This window comes from Ictalurus furcatus, chromosome 22, assembly GCF_023375685.1.
Source record: "Ictalurus furcatus strain D&B chromosome 22, Billie_1.0, whole genome shotgun sequence".
NCBI classification, from domain to species: domain Eukaryota; kingdom Metazoa; phylum Chordata; class Actinopteri; order Siluriformes; family Ictaluridae; genus Ictalurus; species Ictalurus furcatus.
This window is the reverse complement of record NC_071276.1, coordinates 17,252,024-17,271,134: the sequence shown is the minus strand read 5'-3', so window position 1 is coordinate 17,271,134 and position 19,111 is coordinate 17,252,024. Positions and strand designations below refer to the sequence as shown.

General features: G+C 42.9%; 1 protein-coding gene across 1 annotated transcript; it reads right to left on the bottom strand.

Annotated features, from left to right (window-relative positions):
- Nucleotides 1–232: 232 nt before the first annotated feature.
- fbxw8 (F-box and WD repeat domain containing 8) lies at nt 233–19,111 on the bottom strand. Its single transcript, XM_053654284.1, has 11 exons — nt 18,238–19,111; nt 16,817–16,921; nt 16,062–16,226; nt 15,830–15,918; nt 13,954–14,111; nt 13,674–13,870; nt 13,180–13,422; nt 5,438–5,565; nt 2,126–2,299; nt 1,732–1,848; nt 233–539 (listed from the first exon to the last, which is right to left on the bottom strand). The coding sequence occupies exons 1-11, from the start codon at nt 18,667–18,669 to the stop codon at nt 371–373; spliced, it is 1,977 nt and encodes a 658-aa protein (XP_053510259.1). The 5' UTR covers nt 18,670–19,111; the 3' UTR covers nt 233–370.

The window sequence follows — 19,111 nt, the reverse complement described above, 5'->3', positions numbered from 1 at the left end:
CATTTTGATCATAGAGATTCAAGTGTTCTGCAATGTGACTGATATTGTTATTAAATAGATATTAAATTGAAAAAAAAAGATGTACATAAAGTTTTACATGTGAAATTGATGTTATCGCAGTAATCCTGTGGAAAAATAACGATTTAACACTGAAAGAACCGAAAGAAGTATGCCAAAATGTAATATGAACGGGGAAATCGACAGATCGTGGGAATTTTCGGTCTTTGATTTAAAGCTATAAACACAAAAAGACAAGAATACAGTTAAAAAGTCTATACAGGGTTTTTGGGTTTTTTTCCTCCCATAGTATAAAGTCAGATTTAGAATCTTCCAGTCTCTTATTGATCTTGCCCGGGCGCGTCGTGCGTCGTCAGAGACCTGATCTCCGAGGACCGGCGAGCACGTCGTAAGGCACGGCCAGGCCGATGTTGTAGTTGTAGCCGCTCGTCTCGGTGTAGTCGGACCTGCAGATGGGCGGCACGTGGTCCTGCGAGGAGAGATCCACGGAGAAATCGTAGTAGCAGATCACCCCCCGGTGTCTGCACAGAGAATCACAAGAGCACGAGCAGGGTTTCATGTGACACTGAGTCATATTACAGGGTTAAAGGATGTCTAAGTGATGAGGGGGAGGTTTTGGGTGGGGTGGGGTGGGGGATGAGGGGGAGGTTTTGGGATGGGGTGTGAGGGGTTTTGGGGTGGGGTGATGAGGGGGAGGTTTTGGGGTGGGGGGATGAGAGGTAAGTTTTGTGGTGGGGGGGATCAGGGGGAGGTTTTGGGGTGGGGGGATGAGGGGTAGGTTTTGTGGTGGGAGATGAGGGGGAGGTTTTAGGGTGGGGTGTGAGGGGTTTTGGGGTGGGGTGATGAGGGGGAGGTTTTGGGGTGGGGGGATGAGAGGTAAGTTTTGTGGTGGGGGGGATCAGGGGGAGGTTTTGGGGTGGGGGGATGAGGGATAGATTTTGTGGTGGGGGGATGAGGGGGAGGTTTTGGGGTGGGGGGATGAGGAGGAGGTTTTGGGGTGGGGGGATGAGGAGGAGGTTTTGGGGTGGGGGGATGAGGAGGAGGATTTAGGGTGGGGGGTGAAGTGAGGTTTTGGGGTGGGGGGATGAGGAGGAGGTTTTGTGGTGGGGGGATGAGGAGGAGGATTTAGGGTGGGGGGGTGAAGTGAGGTTTTGGGGCGGGGGGGTGAGGAGGAGGTTTTGGGGTGGGGGGATGAGGAGGAGGTTTTGTGGTGGGGGGATGAGGAAGAGGATTTAGGGTGGGGGGGGTGAAGGGAGGTTTTGGGGTGGGGGGATGAGGAGGAGGTTTTGGGATGGGGGGATGAGGAGGAGGTTTTGTGGTGGGGGAAAAGGGGGAGGTTTTGGGGCGGGGGGGTGAGGAGGAGGTTTTAGGGTGGGGGGAGATTTTTGGGTGTGGTAGGGGGTGGAGTTAAGGGGGATCCTCTGCTTGCTAGTGCTATTAATGACTTTAAGGTGGTGGAATGACGTCAAAAAGACAACACGTGATATTCCAGTTGACCAAAACAAGTGATAATGCCTAAGGACTGTCCGCGGTCTGAGACGTGTCCTGTAATATTCACAATACAAATTATTATGATTTGCTTGAGATAGACCTCAGTTAGCCTCGTAACTTTAAATAAATAAATAAAAATCTGTGCACCAAAGCAGTAACCCATGAGGAGAGTGTGTGCTGCTTATTGTTTGTTGTGTGTTATTGGAACTCTCGCTGTGTTACCTGCGGTGAGCAGTGAGGTCATCGTCAGTGATGCACGCTCCACGTGGGTTCTTTTCATCGGGGATGTTGGCCGTCACCAGGGTGCTGCTGTTAAACCGTATGTGACGGACCGGGTGCCTACGCGTGCGCACGCACACACACACACACACATTCAACACATTACAGTTCTGCTTACAGGCTTCTGATTAGTAAGTAAGTAACTAAGTAAATTTTATTTATATAGCACATTTAACACAGCGACTCTGAATAGTGCTGAACTGAGTAAGAAAAAGTCAAATAGAAAGCAGAATAAAACCAAATGAAGACAGACAATACACAACAGTGAAAATTAGATATTATACAAGCGATATTAAATTGGCTACTTGGAGTAAATCAAATTCTCCGTTTCTGTCACCTGTTGTGCATCTCCCAGAGTTTCGCCCCCATCCTCATTTCCCACACGCAGACCAATCCCTCGCCGCCGCCGCTCACGATCTTCCAGTCGTCCGCCCGCACCGCGGTCACGCCCATGTGATGGGCGTACAACGATACCACCGAGGAGCCGGAACGCAGGTCAAACACTCGCACCCTGAGCAAGAGGGGGGGAAAAAAAAAACGTGAACAAAACACAAAGACGGATGCGTCTCGATTACCGTGGAGACTTTCAATTAATTTCGAAAACAGTTCAGCAGGTCACCCCACTCTTCATTTCCAAACCTTCAAAGTGTCTTTGTGAAGATTGAATTATTGGCTGCCAGCCAAAGCAAACATAATAAGTGACCAAGAAAGAGGCACAAAGGATTTGGAAACCATCTGTGCCCACTGTTGCTTAATGGTACCGAAAGCAGCCAAGAGATAACCGCACGTGGAGACGCTCCTAATCACCGAAATCTAATTACGCTCAGACGAGTAAACGCTTCGTCCCCGTTTTACAGACGCCGAGCTTTTGATATACGTCGAAGTATGATCTCACGTAGAAGACATTGTGTGGACACGTCTTTGTGGAGTTTAATTGCATTGAGACGCTCTTCGTCTCGCTCTCGCGAGTGAGGGAAATACAGTTCCTGGCAGTTCCGAACTTTCATTAATCTCATGCTGGAACGCGAGATGATTTCAGTGAGCTGTCGAGGAACACGTTTCCTTCAATAAATCAGAAACATGGGTTTCCAACAGGTCCTGTGCCAGCGACTCTGGAGAGAAACGCCACAGATTTAAACACCGTGGACAGTTTGTTCCTGGTATTCACTCACATCATATTATACCGGTCCTGTGAAGAAAGCACAAAGCTTCAGCTATTTATCTTCTCTCTCTCTCTCTCTCTCTCTCTCTGCCTCAAAATTCAGAGTCATATTTTACTCATACGCATATTCAAATGTATATTTTATTAGTAATCGTTATTTATTTTGAATTTGTATTCATTTTCTCTATTTACTGCTTTTTTCCATGTGCTGGGGAGCAGCATTTAAATATAAGAAAGGTGCGAAATATAAATAAAGTGTATGATGATGATTAATAATAATAATAATAATAATAATAGTAATATTGTATCGCTTGGGAATGGCTTTGAGGCTTTGAGGGAACAAATATTGTCACTCTGAAGATTAACAGAAGTCAAACTGACAGAATTTCTGAATTTTTAAGTCACAAAAATATTCCTGACAATGGAGTTGGGCAGTTAGTATATTTTACAGAAATATTCCAGTGGAAATTGATCGTAACGTCAAAATATCACATTGTCATATCACCCGTCCCTAGTTCCAGCTCATTCTGTCTCTCTCTCTCTTTGTGTTTCTCTCTCTCTCTCTCTCTCGATCGAATTAATTGGTAAGAGGGTTGAATGCATGCATCAGGGCCTGGCCTTTGGCCACTCTAATGGCCACCCAGACCTCAATTTCCTCCTTTTCCGCTCTGGGGGTTTGGACGGAGACAGTCTATCTCTGGCACTCACACAGATCATTTTGTTGAGCTGCTCCATCACAGAGACAGACAAAAGGTAAGAGCCTCTTCCACTCTCTCTCTCTCTTCTTATTGCAGATGTGCGGATCGAGAGAGCGCTCTAAGGATGCGGCGATGATTAAAAGGGGCCACAGCTGGACCCCGCAACATGAGGCCCTCAACCCTTGGCTGTGTACTTAGCGCCAGAGTGAAAACGCAGCAGGAGTCGATCTACAAAGGCCCGCCAAGCTTTTCTTTACTTGCCAAATAGTGCTCCTGCTGTCCAGGCACGAGTGCGACTGAAAGCCTCTTTACTTGGCACAGCATCTCGTACTCTGAGAAACAGGTTCCAGATGTGTTTAGGGGCACGTTTTTTTGTTGCTGTGAAGAATTCACGACGGATACACTGTCTCTCTGCTCCAGAAGCAGTTCTTTGTCTACTTAATCAATCTCCTTGAGGTGATGAGACTCGGGATAATAACTCCATGCTTTTATCTGCAGAGTTTTCAGCCTCCTTAACGATAAGTGTCTGAGCCTTTCAAATCCTTTTTACACAGCGGTTTTCAAAAGGTTAGCAAAAAAAAAATAAAAAAAATTATAAATAGATAAATGGACAACGACAAGATGGAGGCTTGGGCTTCACGACGATACTGAGGGGGAGGAAAAATGACATATCACATATACACATAAAAAAAAAATACACATTAATATAGAATACCTGTTGTATTCATACAAGTAAAAGAAGTTTAAAAAAAATGATCATTAATAGTTTAATAATAATCAATTAATTGAATGAAAAGTTACGCAATAATAAACAATTTATATATGTTTGTCGCTAATTTCCATTATTAAATATTACGACTTTCAGAATTTTCCATGCTCAAATACTCATTGAATTTATTGAATTTTAATATATATATATATATATATATATATATATATATATAAAAAAGATTAGAAAATGAGCAGGTGGATTTTTTTTTCTAATAGCCTATACATTAATAAATTTCATTAAATATAGTTTTGCTCATTTTACGCATTTATTTCTGGAAAGACGCGAAATTATCTGGCAATATTTTATAACCTAGAAATATTTCTTTTTTAAGAAGCAGCAAAAATATAAAAACAACAAAATATCAATATGAGCAACAAAAATGCATTATGGGTAAATGAATGAAATCTATATAATTAATCTTTTTTTTTTTTAGCTTTCATAGTCTACGCAATGTTTTGTTTGTGGCAGTGTATCATTATTATTATTATTATTATTATTATTATTATTATTATTATTATACATTCAACTCATTACATTCAAAAGTAATTACATTCAAATTTGAATACTACTTTATTATTATTATTATTATTATTATTATTATTATTAACAATGATAATAATAATAATAATAATATAATAAATTAAACTTTTAGAAATTTAGAAACCCTGTTAGACATGGAAATGCTTTTGTGCTGTTGCCTGCTTTGGTAAGACTCCAGTGTTAGGAACACAAAAGAATCCATCCTGCCCTACCGGACTCGAGTTATGCTAATACGTGTACATATAATAGTCTTATCCATTACCGCCGATAAAAGACTTCACGGCAGCTCCGTATGTAAATGAGAACGCTGCTGCGAGGTTATTAATCCCAGCGTGTTGAGACACTTACAGTCACTTGAGGCTTTCACACTGCCAGAGAGATAACATAAGTGTGGGTGAGAAAGTGCACGAGAGATATTGTGTGTGTGTGTGTGTGTGTGTGTGTGTGCACACGCGCGCGCGCGCACACGTGACGTACCGCCTGTCTTTGTTGCCACACACCAGCAGATGCAGGGGGGCATCTCTCAGGCTGATGCAGGTGAAGTCTCCAGCCGAGTTCCCCAACACCAGCTCCGCTTGGCCGGTCTCCAGGCTGTACACCCGAACCTGCGGACAGAGGAAGACGCTGCACGGTGAGGACTGAGAGATAAGTGATGAAGAAAGACAAAAACAGATGAGAGAAAGGTGTGATCAGACAAAGAGTCTCTGACGACGGCAGCTTTCCAAGTCCGGCACCTGTTCGAGCTCCAGAGACCTCCGACGACCGACTGGTCCGTCTCAACACAGATCTCTGCCCTGTCGAGGGCTATACAACAAAATAAAAACTTTAGTTTTCCTTTATTTTTATTTTTACTTAAACGAACGCAGTCGAAAATAATTAACCGGCTCTCTTTTGAATCTTATCGGCTGAGATCTTTTTTTTATTTGCGTGGTTAAATACAAAATGATGGCACTATACGACAAGGCTCTTTTTTCAGTGTTCTACTGAACACGCAGCTCATCTTTGATGTGATCCTCGTGACGTTTATGTTATATATTATTTATATTACGTACAGAATTCCTTTAAAGAATGTAAAGAATCATTCCCTCACTTTCTCTTGACATTAATGAGAGTTTAATTATGCAGCTATTACAAATAAACTTCAAAAGAAAATTTTTTTAAACGCATAATTTGTCCCTAGGATCAGCTTTAAATCTGACAATTACAAAAACACTGACACTGGAGACTCCTTACAGGACAGTAATCACCAACAACATACCTGGAGCTCTCTACGCTCTCCCTAGCTCTCTAAAATTCATTTCCTGTCGCAATTCAACATTCCCAGTCCTAATCCTAATCCTAATCCGACACGGAGTAAATCGACCATATCTCTGTAAGCAGGGTTGGTGATTACGGCTTTAACTCGATTTAAAATGCTGCAGTCTACGCCTGAAGGGATTCAAATTATTAAGTACCACTGTTTTCCACTAAAATGTGTACAAGCAGTTATTATTGCTCCACACTCATTACTGTTGCCGCAGTGCGAACTGGCTTCGGGAACGAATCACCCGGAAACGACTTTCCAAAAAACGTTTTTGCCGCAAAAGAAATTGTTGGATAAAACAAATCTGATGCTGACAGCTGGATGAAAAAGAGCTCCAACTAGCTGGCAACATGGCTGCTCCACAATTGGCATATTGGTGGTTGCAGCTACCAGCAAAACACTGCAAAGGCGCAGGGAAAAAAAAAAAAAGGAAGGAGAACAGCCAAATTGGACATGAATAATTGAACCGACGAAAGATAAAGAAATCATACAAAAGCGAGGCAAGCGGAGAGAGAGCGGCATGATGTAAGGTTTGTGAAGGTGCCAGATGTTTAGTGGCACCAGGACGGGCCAGACACTCTTAATTGAGCGCTGCCCTCCAGCGAGCCAAAACCTCAGCAAGATGCGAAACATGACAAGAGAATGGGTTTGAGGAAAGGAAAAAATAAAAACAGACTCGGGGTTTCTTTGTTCTGCAGAAGAGAAGAGAAGAGAAGCGGGTCGTTTTCGCTAACACGGACAACGGCGTAAATAAACGTGCCCTCGATTGACGGAGACTCGACTGTTTCACTAAATAGACGCACATGAAGACTGTATTGTCATGCATATTATTTTTTACATTTACAATTATACCAAGAGGCACCGAGACATGCTGGAATTAATTCATGCTCAAGTGTTTAGAGATACTGCTTCAATGTGGATTAGGCTTGTGTGTCATGTGCCTTCTTGTTGATCCTAGATGGGAGACTCGAGTATTCCGTTGTAGCCGAGTATTAAATAGACAGAGAGACAATGCTGGTATTGTCATGCGTTAATTTTATTAAGATATACCAAAGAAAGGCTGCAATAAATTCATTTCCATGTGTTCAGAGAGACTGCTTCATTGTGGATTCGGTGAATGTTTTATACACTACGCCTCTTAAATGGATAACAAATGATTTGATTGTACTTATGCCTCCTTATTTAAAAAAAAATAATAATAATAATAATGAATGCAAGTCTAATAAGCTCCTCTATATCTCTCAATTTCAGCACCTAATGGTGCAATACGGTGCTGCGTTTTTTGCCAGACAGACTGTCTGCTAAATGTGAAAGTGGCGCCTCTGGGTATGCCAGCGTGAGCTGGGTGCGTGGAGTGTGTGTGTGTGTGTGTGTGTGTGTGTGTGGCTGGCTTCATGTGTAAGTGTTCCAGACACACAACATGGTTCACAGACACTCACACCCAGAACCTGCAGTCCAGTTGAAAAACAAATCTGATATCGCACCAGAAGAAAATAAATAAATAAATAAATAGATAAATAAGTCATTAACGTACTGTACAGTGAGATGCGAACCAGAGGTTAATAAAAAAAGTATCAAGGGCTATCAAATTAGCCGCTATTATAGCCATCCCGTGGACACGTAATTACGCATCATCCCGAGAGGGTGTGTTTTATAATAATAATAATAATAATAATAATGTTATTACTGCATCATGAACGCGAAGGCGTGCCAACATGACTAACAAGAAAATCCTTGCGTGCGGAGAGAAAAACAAAGAACAAAACGGAATAGTACTGACGAAAAAACAAACAAACAAAAAAACACCACCGAGCAACGGGAAGAACACGGCAAGGCAAATTTTCAAAAAGTGTGAGCACAGTCACATGTTCCTGGTTTTTACTGCCGTTTTTACTTTTTTTTTTAAACAAAAAAAAAAAAAAAAAAAAAGAGTAAACGTAATCACCACCAGAGGCAAATGTGTCCTTTCCCCTTCGGTGAATCGTGTTTTCTTCGCATTTCATAAATCATAAACGCTTCGATTACACCATGTTGGCACATTTGAAAATGTCGCCGTTATAAGTTTTACAGAATACCAACGTTAGGCTGCTTTCACACTAGTCAATGTTTTCCTCAACCGCTAACACGCTAACATGAAATCCTGTACCAGGAAGAAGAATTTCTCCGCGTTTAACCGGCCGAACCAACATGGAGTAGGCTTGTGACGTCGTGCTCAACGTGCCATCGTCCTATCGCGCCTTCTAACTACTGGAGATGGGATCACCCGTGGTTTTGAAGGCCAGACATGCGCAACATGTGTCATGTACATGTGACAACTTTAGCGCTAAAATGTTTTTTTAAATTGTTCGACGGTTGCAAGTCGGCTTTAGCTGCTAGGAATCTGTCGATATGAATGTCTCGGCAATTCCCCATACGACTGTCAAAAACTTAACATGGAGGACAAAGTGCCTGGAAGAATATTAGGAATAAAACACTTCAGGATGTGTTGTTGTAGAAAGTAATTAACTTCAGGGAGGAAAAAGCAACCCCCCGCTTTGTATCAAGCCCATCACACCACCCCATCTTTATCCTTATTTTCCTATAACAGTACATCCTGTCATTTTATTTATTACTCAGTACGTTATTTAAACAGTATTTGATTAATGAACCAATCTGACCAAGTACTTTACCTGTACTTTATTGTGCATTTTCGATCGTTGGCCATTATTACTTCTAAATACCACGCTAACATCTGAGTACCGGTTTCGTTATCAAGGCATACTTTTTTACCATTGTGACAACACTAAAGCAAAGACGCTTTGGGAAGTGTGAATTTTTTCACCAACAACGGAGTGAACTCTGGACGCCTCCTTCCTTTCATTAACAAGTTTTAATGAGTCGTATGCCTGCTCGTTAAGGAACACAGAAACACCTCGGATTTGCCAGTGTGTGTGCTGGCAACTCTAACTTCCCCTCGCGCGGTATGAAAACCCCGTCAACACGTGACGGCGATGGCAGACATGACAATGACATGCAGGCAGAAAAGGTGCTGATCATGAATTGGCCAAATGGAGGGATGTCAAGGATCAGGAACAGAAACAAGTCTAACGATGTCTGATGGTAACTTAAACGTGTTGTAGCGTCAGTGAGCTGTGAACTTTCGCTGCATGAAAGTATTCGTTTTAATAGTTTGTAATCTAGACTCTGAACAGTTTTATTCCAGAAGCTCCAAAAGATTACTTCCTAAACCTCCCGTTCTTCCTTTTGAGGGAGACATATAGTCATGTCCTTGTTTTTTTTTTTTTTTTACCAAAACAACATTGGAGGAATTCTCACGTACCGCAAGTCGTTCGCACTGGTCCTTGGTACAGAGCTAAGATTTCTGCTAAATTAACAAAGTCAGTAGATGTGCTGAAAGCTGTGTAGGATAAAAAGCCCGTCAACATCACATATGACTGATAGACTCTGGATGAAACGTTGTGTTCAGTTTTTAAACTTCAATTTTAAACGTCTATTGCCAGGCCAGAAGGGACCTTACAGGGATTTGATCCAGATAGGAATGTAAAGATGATGCAGTCCTGTCAATCTTTCCATGGACTATTGCTGTTTAAAGGGGAATCCATTAATTAACAGAAGGGTCTTCAATTTTATATGCGAAGGACCAGGGTGGCTACAGGTTTTTATTTCAGCCAAACAGGGCCCGCAGCTGATTCTATGTGTTTAGTCAGGTGAGCTTGAAATTCAATTGTCTATTAGTCATGGCTTCTCTTTTCTGAATGAAAACTCGCAGCCACACCAGCCCTTAAGAGTAGATAAGATCAAAGACCACTGGGCGAGGCCATGGACCAGGTGATCAGGCAGGGAATTGGCCAGGCGATCAACCAGGCAAAGGTCCAGGTGTTGGGTCAATGAATAGGCCAGGTGTTGGGCCAGGGGACCAGCCAGGAAACAGGCCAGGTGAAAGGCCAAGCAGAAGAGCCAGATGAAGGTGCCTGGTGATTTGCCAGGGAATGGGCTAGACCATGGCCCAGGAAAAGGGCCAGGTCACCAATCATGGAATATGGTTCCAGGTGATGGGGCCAGACATGGGGGCCAAGCAATGTGTCAAGCAACTGGCCAAGCAAAGGACCAGGGCAGGATTTCCCAATTCCAGCCCCAGAGGGCTGTAGTCCACAACAGTCTGGTGATCTCCCTACAACAGGACATTTGATTTAACTCAACAGTTAATGAGCAGGCTTAGTAGATGTGGTCCAGCAGAGAACTCACTGGCAAGACCCAGAAAGTTAAAGGCAGGCAAATACAAAGCCTCCTGTAAGTACCTGGATGGAGACTTAGTCTGTCTGGTTCGGCTCTGTACTCTAGCACATAAAAGCGGATCTTTGAGGTCTATGGTGTCCCCATTTCCAGAGACCCCAGGTAGACAAATTAAACTACTAGTGTAGCCTTGCGATATCAGTAAGGAGCCCAATGTTAAGTTAATCGGAAGTACCAGATGTCTACAAGATCATCGACTTGTGCATGTGTTAGAAGCAAGGACGACTCTGGAAGAGGTATACAGCAGTTAATTACTATAGGAGCCTGAATTTCATTGAAAATATACCAAACCTGTAATGCACCCATTGTCAGTTGCTAGTTTCAGTAGCTTCAAGTTTTTCATCTTTGCAGCTCAGTGGGGTTCAGGCAGGGTGATGGAGTTCACTCAAAAGTGATCTATTTTTTGGCTCTGAGAAACTTGTTGTTTTGAGCACTGTGTGCAATTTCTACAGTGTGAAGTGCTGCCCGCTGTATTTTAAGGGGTTCAGACAGAACTCTCAACCGGTTGTTAAATGATTTTGTTCACTTCAGAGTTTATCCTGCACTGAAGTCACATCAATAACAAAGATTACTCAATTTCACCCCTCCTAACCGGCAGGAGTCGGGAGAATCACCTAGATAGTTTTATGTGCATGTGCATATGTATGCCAAGAGCTTCAACAAAGTCACAAAAGGTGCTATATGACAGTATTTGTCTATACCTTTCTTTTTATTGTCTCGCACACCTACCAGCCCTTGTGTACACCATCCATCCATCCATCCATTTTCCATACCGCATATGCTACACACAGGGTCACGGGAGAGCCTGAAGCCGATCCCAGAGAACTCGGGGCACAAGGCAGGGGACACCCTGGATGGGGTGCCAACCCATCGCAGGGCACACACATTCACACACTACAGACAATTTGGAAATGCCAATCAACCTACAATGCATGTCTTTGGACCGGGGGAGGAAACCGGAGTACCCGAGGAAACCCCCGAAGCACGGGGAGAACAGGTGGTTCCCCTTCTCTTGCTGACTACCTGAATGACAGGCCCAGGTTAGTATGGTTGAATGGTATTTTGACCAAGTTACACCTTTGGTTTAATCAAACATCTAATGTAGTTCTAGTTCACAATCTACAGCATTAAAAATAATAATAAGATAATTTTTCACAAATTGAAGTAAAAAAAGCAATTTTGAAAAAATTAATTTTATATATATATATATATATATATATATATATATATATATATATATATATATATATATATATATATACACATATATACACACACACACACACACACACACACACAGCCCTAAATATACTAGAATTGAATTCCAGCAATCCTTCACAGAAAACAACCTAGGTAAAGACCACGCTAAAAATTATTCATCGTTCTGCTTCTCTGAGCAAAAAGCTGTTAGAGGGTGACATATTCCTCCCCTGACATCATTTAACTGGAACAGGGTTTTGAGAAATTGTTCTGTCACTCAAAGATTCGGTGTTTGCTTCTCCGTGGTTTTGAAGCCTGGCTCGCTAATGAGAGTGTTTAAATGGTGGTGATGTCAGCGGGGAAGCAGAGCCAAGCTATTGTCTAAGACAGAGGGACACCATCTGCACACATCCATCATGCACTCATCTAATTACTATCAACAGTCACCCTGCTTTACACGTTACTCCATCTACCATTCGTTCCTCTGAGAGCTGGTCCTGAGCTCAGGTGAGGATCTCTTAAGACCGAACAGGTTTTTTTTTTTTAAAACAGCTTTCTTGGTGAAGTCTCTAGCGACATAAATAGTTTATGTTAAAAGCTATACACATTGGGCCAAAGTATTGTTAAGGGTTTTTTTTTCTTTTCACATTGCTTAAACTCTAATAAGTCCCCCGGGGTTTTCTGGTAATGTAACATATCAGTCTCTAACGTGTCTCAGTTATAGACTAGACAAATAAAGCTTTGTCTCTCAGTACTGTCAAGACTAAAAACAAACAGAAGTCTCACAGGTGAAACTTTGGGACCCAGGGTTTGTACTAATTAGGAAAGTGGTCCTAAAGGAGAGGATCTATTTCTGAAAGGACCCCCAAATGTACCACACCTGTTCATAACACGTGTGCTCTGGGAGCGCATATACACACATCGTATCAAGAAATGTCATGTAACAAAGGTTAATTACCAAAATGCATAGCACAAAGATTATTACAAGGCCATAAATAGAGGGATAACTGTAATAATAATAATAATAATACAAATTAGGTCAAACAAGCTGTGACAGTATTTCTTTTGCTTGAATTTCTTTCCTTTTATGCTTTGACGGCATGTTAAATTGCTGAATTGTTGAAATTGGAATGTTGTCTTGACCGTCATGTTGCTTAGCAACAAAAGTACACGCTGCTTTCGAGTGAAGCCCGTAACTTGCAATTTCTGATCTACGACTGGGAGAAAAAAAAACAACAAAAGGAAAGCCCCTTCAATTCAGAATATCTACTCGGAAAGTCAGGAAGGTCTCCTTAACCCCAGGTTCAGCAAATGACGCAACATGGCCGCTCAGGTCTGTGACTTTTCAATGTAACTCTCTGAGTAAATCATCCATAAGCATTACACATACAAGTCTCATAGGAGTATACGTTTGCCCGCTGACCTTGTTCCCGCCATCGTTCATGCCCCAGCCGCAGCTCTTCACCCCCACGGCAGCTCGGCATGCGCTCACATCCAGGCAGGTAACGGGCTGGCCGTATACGGAGTGAAGCACTCTGGCTCCTTCCTCCTCCTCCTCATGGTCTTCCTCTCTCTCATTTGGACCCAGCAGATACACACTCTCGCCAGCCCAGGCTGAAACCAGTGGACTCTCCCGCTTTCCTGGGACCACCAACACCCCTTCCACCTAAACATCCAGATAAATAAACATTTTCGTGACCTTTGGATACCCTAGAAGCTCTTCCAGTGGTAACAGGAAATAACCTGTTTTCTGCAGACATTCTACAACATTAAATGCAACTACAAACGGATAAAATGCACAATGGGTCATTGTTTATTTATTTATTTGGAAAATGGCTGTCGTAAAGGAGGAATAAAACACAGAACGTGGTGTCAGACACCTGATTTGGATTGGTTTCGTTCTACATATTCACTTACAGGTTTAGCCAACTGGGTGAGACACACGGTCCTCCAGTAGCCCCGAGCGTCCGGAGTGTCCACTCGCACCTCCGAGCCAGCCGCAGAGGCCACGACCGGAGCATCGGCGCTCAGATCGAGGGCACACACCTGCTGCAGGTGCTCATAGTGATGGATGGGCTCTACGCCAGATTCAGTGCTCCAAACATCCACGCATCCTAAGCATTCAGACGTATTTTAGACAGGCACGGTCATGATAAACAAAATGGACTGGCTAAACAAAAACTCTCGACCCTCTCACCGTTCTCATACGCAGCGCAGGCCACAGCATCGGTGACTCGTACCAGACTAACGTGTGGCGGTGGTGTCTCGTCTCTGATGCTGTGAGCAGGCTGCAGATTCGAAGCACCCGAGTCCCAGTGAAGCGTGTCCCACAGTCGTACGTCACCGGACGTATACCTGGGGAAATGCCTAATATTAGAACCGCCGAGTACCGCCAGCACAACACATATGAACAGATAAACGTACTCAAACACGGAATAGAAGTTTTTTGCTTTCGTGAAGGAGCGAGGAAGCTCACGTGACAAAAAAAAGCCCACATTCATTAACAAGCGCGTTGCGATGCACCTACGGCATCTTTGGTAACTGCCTGGTTGGTGGTTTAACTGGTGTTTCGACTTAGCGCACATTTTCAATCAGCATAAACAAATGAATTCATTTATCGCCGCTAGCCTGTTCTAAGATGAGTCAGGACACCGTTGGGTTTCTTTGTGTAGAGTATCATGGCTCTGTGTTTACGTGCTGGTGAGCAAGGCGATAGGAAAGGGGAGGGGGAGGGGTGTGAGCCCCCTGCTGGGCAAACCATTCACACCTCACCACATCGGGACAGAGATAAACCGGACAGCGCGACTGAAGGGTTTTTTGATAGTACAACACCGTATACAACTGCCACAATAAAAATGAATAACATTTTTATACCTGGTAGGCTAGGTAAAGAAAAAAAGAAATGCTTATGAAAAAGTAAAAATTCTTAAAACGCTGATTGTCTACTTTCATACGAGTCATTAACCGCTACTGTGGTGCATGACATCACAAATAACTATAAATAAAATGCTCAACACGGGCACGCCCAAAACAGGCAGAAATACCATGTTTTGGAATTAGGCTATTAGATTAGGCTACTTTTTATATATTTATTTATTTATTTCGTAAATGGTAAACGGCGCACTTACATAGCGCTTTTATCCAAAGCGCTTTACACTGGTTCTCATTCACCCATTCACACACACACACACTCACACACCAATGGTAGCAGAGCTGCCATGCAAGGTAAAGTAACTTGCCATTGGGAGCAACTCGGGGTTCAGTGTCTTGCCCAAGGACACTTCGGCATGTTGAGTCATGTGGGCCGGGAATCGAACCGCCAACCCTACGATTAGTGGAGAACCCGCTCTACCACCTGAACCACAGCCACCCCATTATTATTATTTTTGTGTTAGCCGTCACCCATAAAGAGAACGCTTAGGAAGCCATTTTTCTCCCAAATGTGTGGATCATAGTGACATGATAATGTCACGTAAATTAATCACATATACATTACAGCACAGTGAAATTCTTTTCTTCACATATCCCAGGATGTCAGAGCGCAGGGTCGGCCATGATACAGCGCCCCCTGGAGCAGAGAGGATTAAGGGCCTTGCTTAAGGGCACAACAGGGGCAGCTTGGAAGTGCTGGGGCTTGAACCCCCAGCACTTCCGATCAGTAACCCAGAGCCTTAACCACCAGAGCCTTAACCACCAAGCCACCACTGCCTACCTTATTTATTTTGGAAATAAACAAAGTCCAGTCATTATAAAATATCATGGGCGGGTCCAAACACAAGTAATAACCGACTGGTAGGGATTAAAAACCAATCAAGTCACGTGTCTAATTCAGACCAACTGGAGTGATGTGAATGACTTCATAAAGATCATAAAGAATGTCCCATGATTCTTAACACTTAATACTGTTTGTCGTTCCTCTTCTAATTTATAATCACACTATCCAGTGTCACCTGAAAGAGTTCCCTTTTGAGTCCAGGTTTCTTCCTAACGTCGTCTCACGTGTCATAAATAAACGTTATGTGTGTGTGTGTGTGTGTGTGTGTGTGTGTGTGTGTGTGTGAACAGACACTCACCCAGCAATGACCAGTCTATCACAGGAACTGACATCACACAACACTTTTCCTAGTTCATACTGCAGATGGCTGACTGACCCGACTCGGTTCTGTAGGACGGAGAAAAGAACGAGGATGAAAGCTGTACACGTTTAAGTCTCAATTTTAATTATGGCAAGAGAAGGAAAAATGCTTATCATCTTGACGTCTCGTATTTCAGTTCTTATTCTGAGGGACTGCTCCAGCTACTCACCTTCCAGTTGTACTTGACAGTTTTCTCAGTGTTAAAGCAGTCTCGCAGTGTGCTTTTCCAGCAGGGGGAGTCGGAGACACTCGCCCCTCGGTGATACCCCTCCTCGAGGAACAACCTGTACCACAGGACCTCGTCCTCCGCTAACACTCTCCACGACTTACTCACCTGATGCACAGGACAGGAAATATCAGACTATATCAGGCGTATTCGACTCTCTGATTCTATATGAATCTGATTCATCAGAAGGTGTTGATTCGTTTTCTAAGAACTGCAGCTCGGACACTAGTTCGGGTCATAATTCGAATGATCGCTTTATATTAATGCGCGTGTTCCATGTCAGCCTGCATCACACCATGCCGTGGTGAATTACAGCGCCCTCCACTAGTATTGGCACCCTAGGTAAATATGAGCAAAGAAGGCTGTGAAAAATTGTCTTTATTGTTTAATCTTTTGATCGTTTGTTCAAAAAAATTCACAAAAATACTAGGAACAGGAAATTGTTCAACCATGACTTCCTGTTTCACAGGGGTAAAAATATGAGGTAACACATAGGCCAAATTCCTCCAACACACTGTGAAGAGGACGGTTCGAGGTGCCAAAAAATCTCCACGGATCAGAGCTGGAGAATTGCAGAAGTTAGTCCTGTCTTGAGGCAGAAAGTCTCCAAAACTACAATCCGAAGTCACCTCCATCACCACAAGTTGTTTGGAAGGGTAAAAAAAAAACAAAAAACACAATAAAACACAACTGATTACCTGAGCGCATCGTCCCAGATCAGCTTTGTTCAAGAACTGGAAAATCTTCAGCGCCAGTTCATACGGCAGCTCAACGTCAAAGAAAGGGATCTCATTCACCTCGTTCTAAACAGGTCAGAAGAAGGGAGAGAGCAGGATTAGCAGTGCGGTGTCTAATCAATACTAACCAACAGCATCATCATTCACTGAGCAGATATTCCATTTCCTTTTGGACCAGTTGTAGATCCTCTGTGAAGTTCGCTGCCTAATTTTCCCTCGTTTTGATACCTGGGCTTAACAGTCAATAATAACGCTGTCATTTCAAACAGATATGTAGTGATTTATATCCTTTATTTCACCACAGACAGAGCTTTGTGCCTAGATTTAAGTGTTTCAGGTGATTGTATAAAACGCTAAGCCTATAAAAATGACAAAAAGAAAAGAAATCCTGCTATTTATATTATCTATGAATAGTACAGATAGTATAGTATGTATTTAGTATAGTACTAACTTCCATTTTTTTAAACCAAACGGCAAATAAATAAAAATACACAAATCCCTTGTTTATAATAATTCAGACAAAAAAAAGCCCACATCCCGACACAATACATAGGATGTTTCGTCTCAGCTGTGACATTGCAGACTATATATACCCTGTAGATAGATATATATATATATATAAATCTAGCTCCAAGTGGATTACTTGTAGCACACAACATATATATTTGTCAATGTCTAATATCATCTGTAAGACAAACCTGGCCTCAAGGTATGTTAAATATTGAATGTGGCACTGCAAGCACTTTAACAAGCCGATACAGTGTGAGACATATTTTGGGCTTTATAGAATTCTTTAAGAATCAGGAATTTATTTTCCCCCTAAACTAATATTTAGCATTTTGTGTTGACGCCTCGGTCGCGTCTTCACAATCTTCACGTGTCTCATCTGCTCTTGTTCCCTTCCTCTCAGTTCAGCACCACACAAGACTTCAGTGCAGCTCCTTCAAATCTCCCTCCCTAAAAAAACAGCTAAAACCAATCATTTCCACTCACCTAATTATGCCATCAATCTCATTGTGGCCTTTACATTTTAGTTTGCTATCTCAAATATATAAACAAGCCATTTTCTTTTTTATTCTTCTTACTTTTACTGTTATTTTTTTTTTTAATTATTGTTTCTTCCCGTTTATTTACATCGTCATTACTATTTTGATTACAGAGGGGCACTGCGGTTTTTGATTGCCCCGCACCACCATGGTTGGGGGTTCGAATCCCACCTCCACCCTGTCTGTGTGTGTGTGTGTGTGTGTGTGTGTATAGTTTGCATGTTCTCCCCGTACTTCGGGGGTTTCCTCCGGGTACTCCGGTTTCCTCCCCCAGCCCAAAGACAGGACTGGAACTCCAGGACAACAGCTTTTCTTTTTTTAATGTCCTGAACCTACCAAATCGTGAATAAACTGGTCGATGAGTGTAAGTTGAGTTCTCCTCTGAGTGCGTGGTGGAGCTAAGAGGAGCTGCTGCTGCTGTTGTTGTTGTTGTTGTTGTTCTCCCCGCTCACAACGCCGCTTCCTCCGCAATCTCTCCTCCTCCATCCTGGCCAGCAGGGGGCTGCTCCTTCCATCCAACAGACCCTCTGCGATGGATACGTACTGTGGCTGATCTTTACAGCCCTCCTCAAGACGTTTCGAGCCTTCAACATCTCTGGGTTTCTTCCCAGATTCACCAGCATGGCCGCTTCTCTGCTCATTAATCCCATCCGCTTTACTGTAGTGTCCAAAATATCCGACATCACTGTCATCTTTTAACCGAGTCTTTTTCTCCAGTTCGTGTTTCCACCGCTTTCGAAAATCCGAAAGCTCGTCTTCGTCCTCCATCTCATATCTAACCGCTACCCGCTATATTAATCTAATGAGCTTTTCCTTGTTTAAATGACTCCTTTACTGCAGAACCGGAGCAAAACAAACTTCGCGGTCCGACCACGAAATCGTCTCGGCTGGATTACACGTCGTTACTGTAAATGGTTCCGGGTGGTGTGCGATATTAAAAGCAAGTGCAAAAACTGCATCTGAAACCACGAGATATTTTTCCACACTATTTTGTAGCTAAGTCCAAAAGCATAATGGAGAATATTGAACGTGCTCATTGGTGGTGAAGCTAGGCCTTCCTTGTACACCATGGTGGCCAGGTTAGAAACAATGACATAATTGGGATATGAGTCTAAAATACTAATACACATCCAGTGACAATATGGCTCCCCCTATCTCTGTGTAGCCCGAATAGAAGCCCCATTAGACATAAACTATCCCATATTGGTTG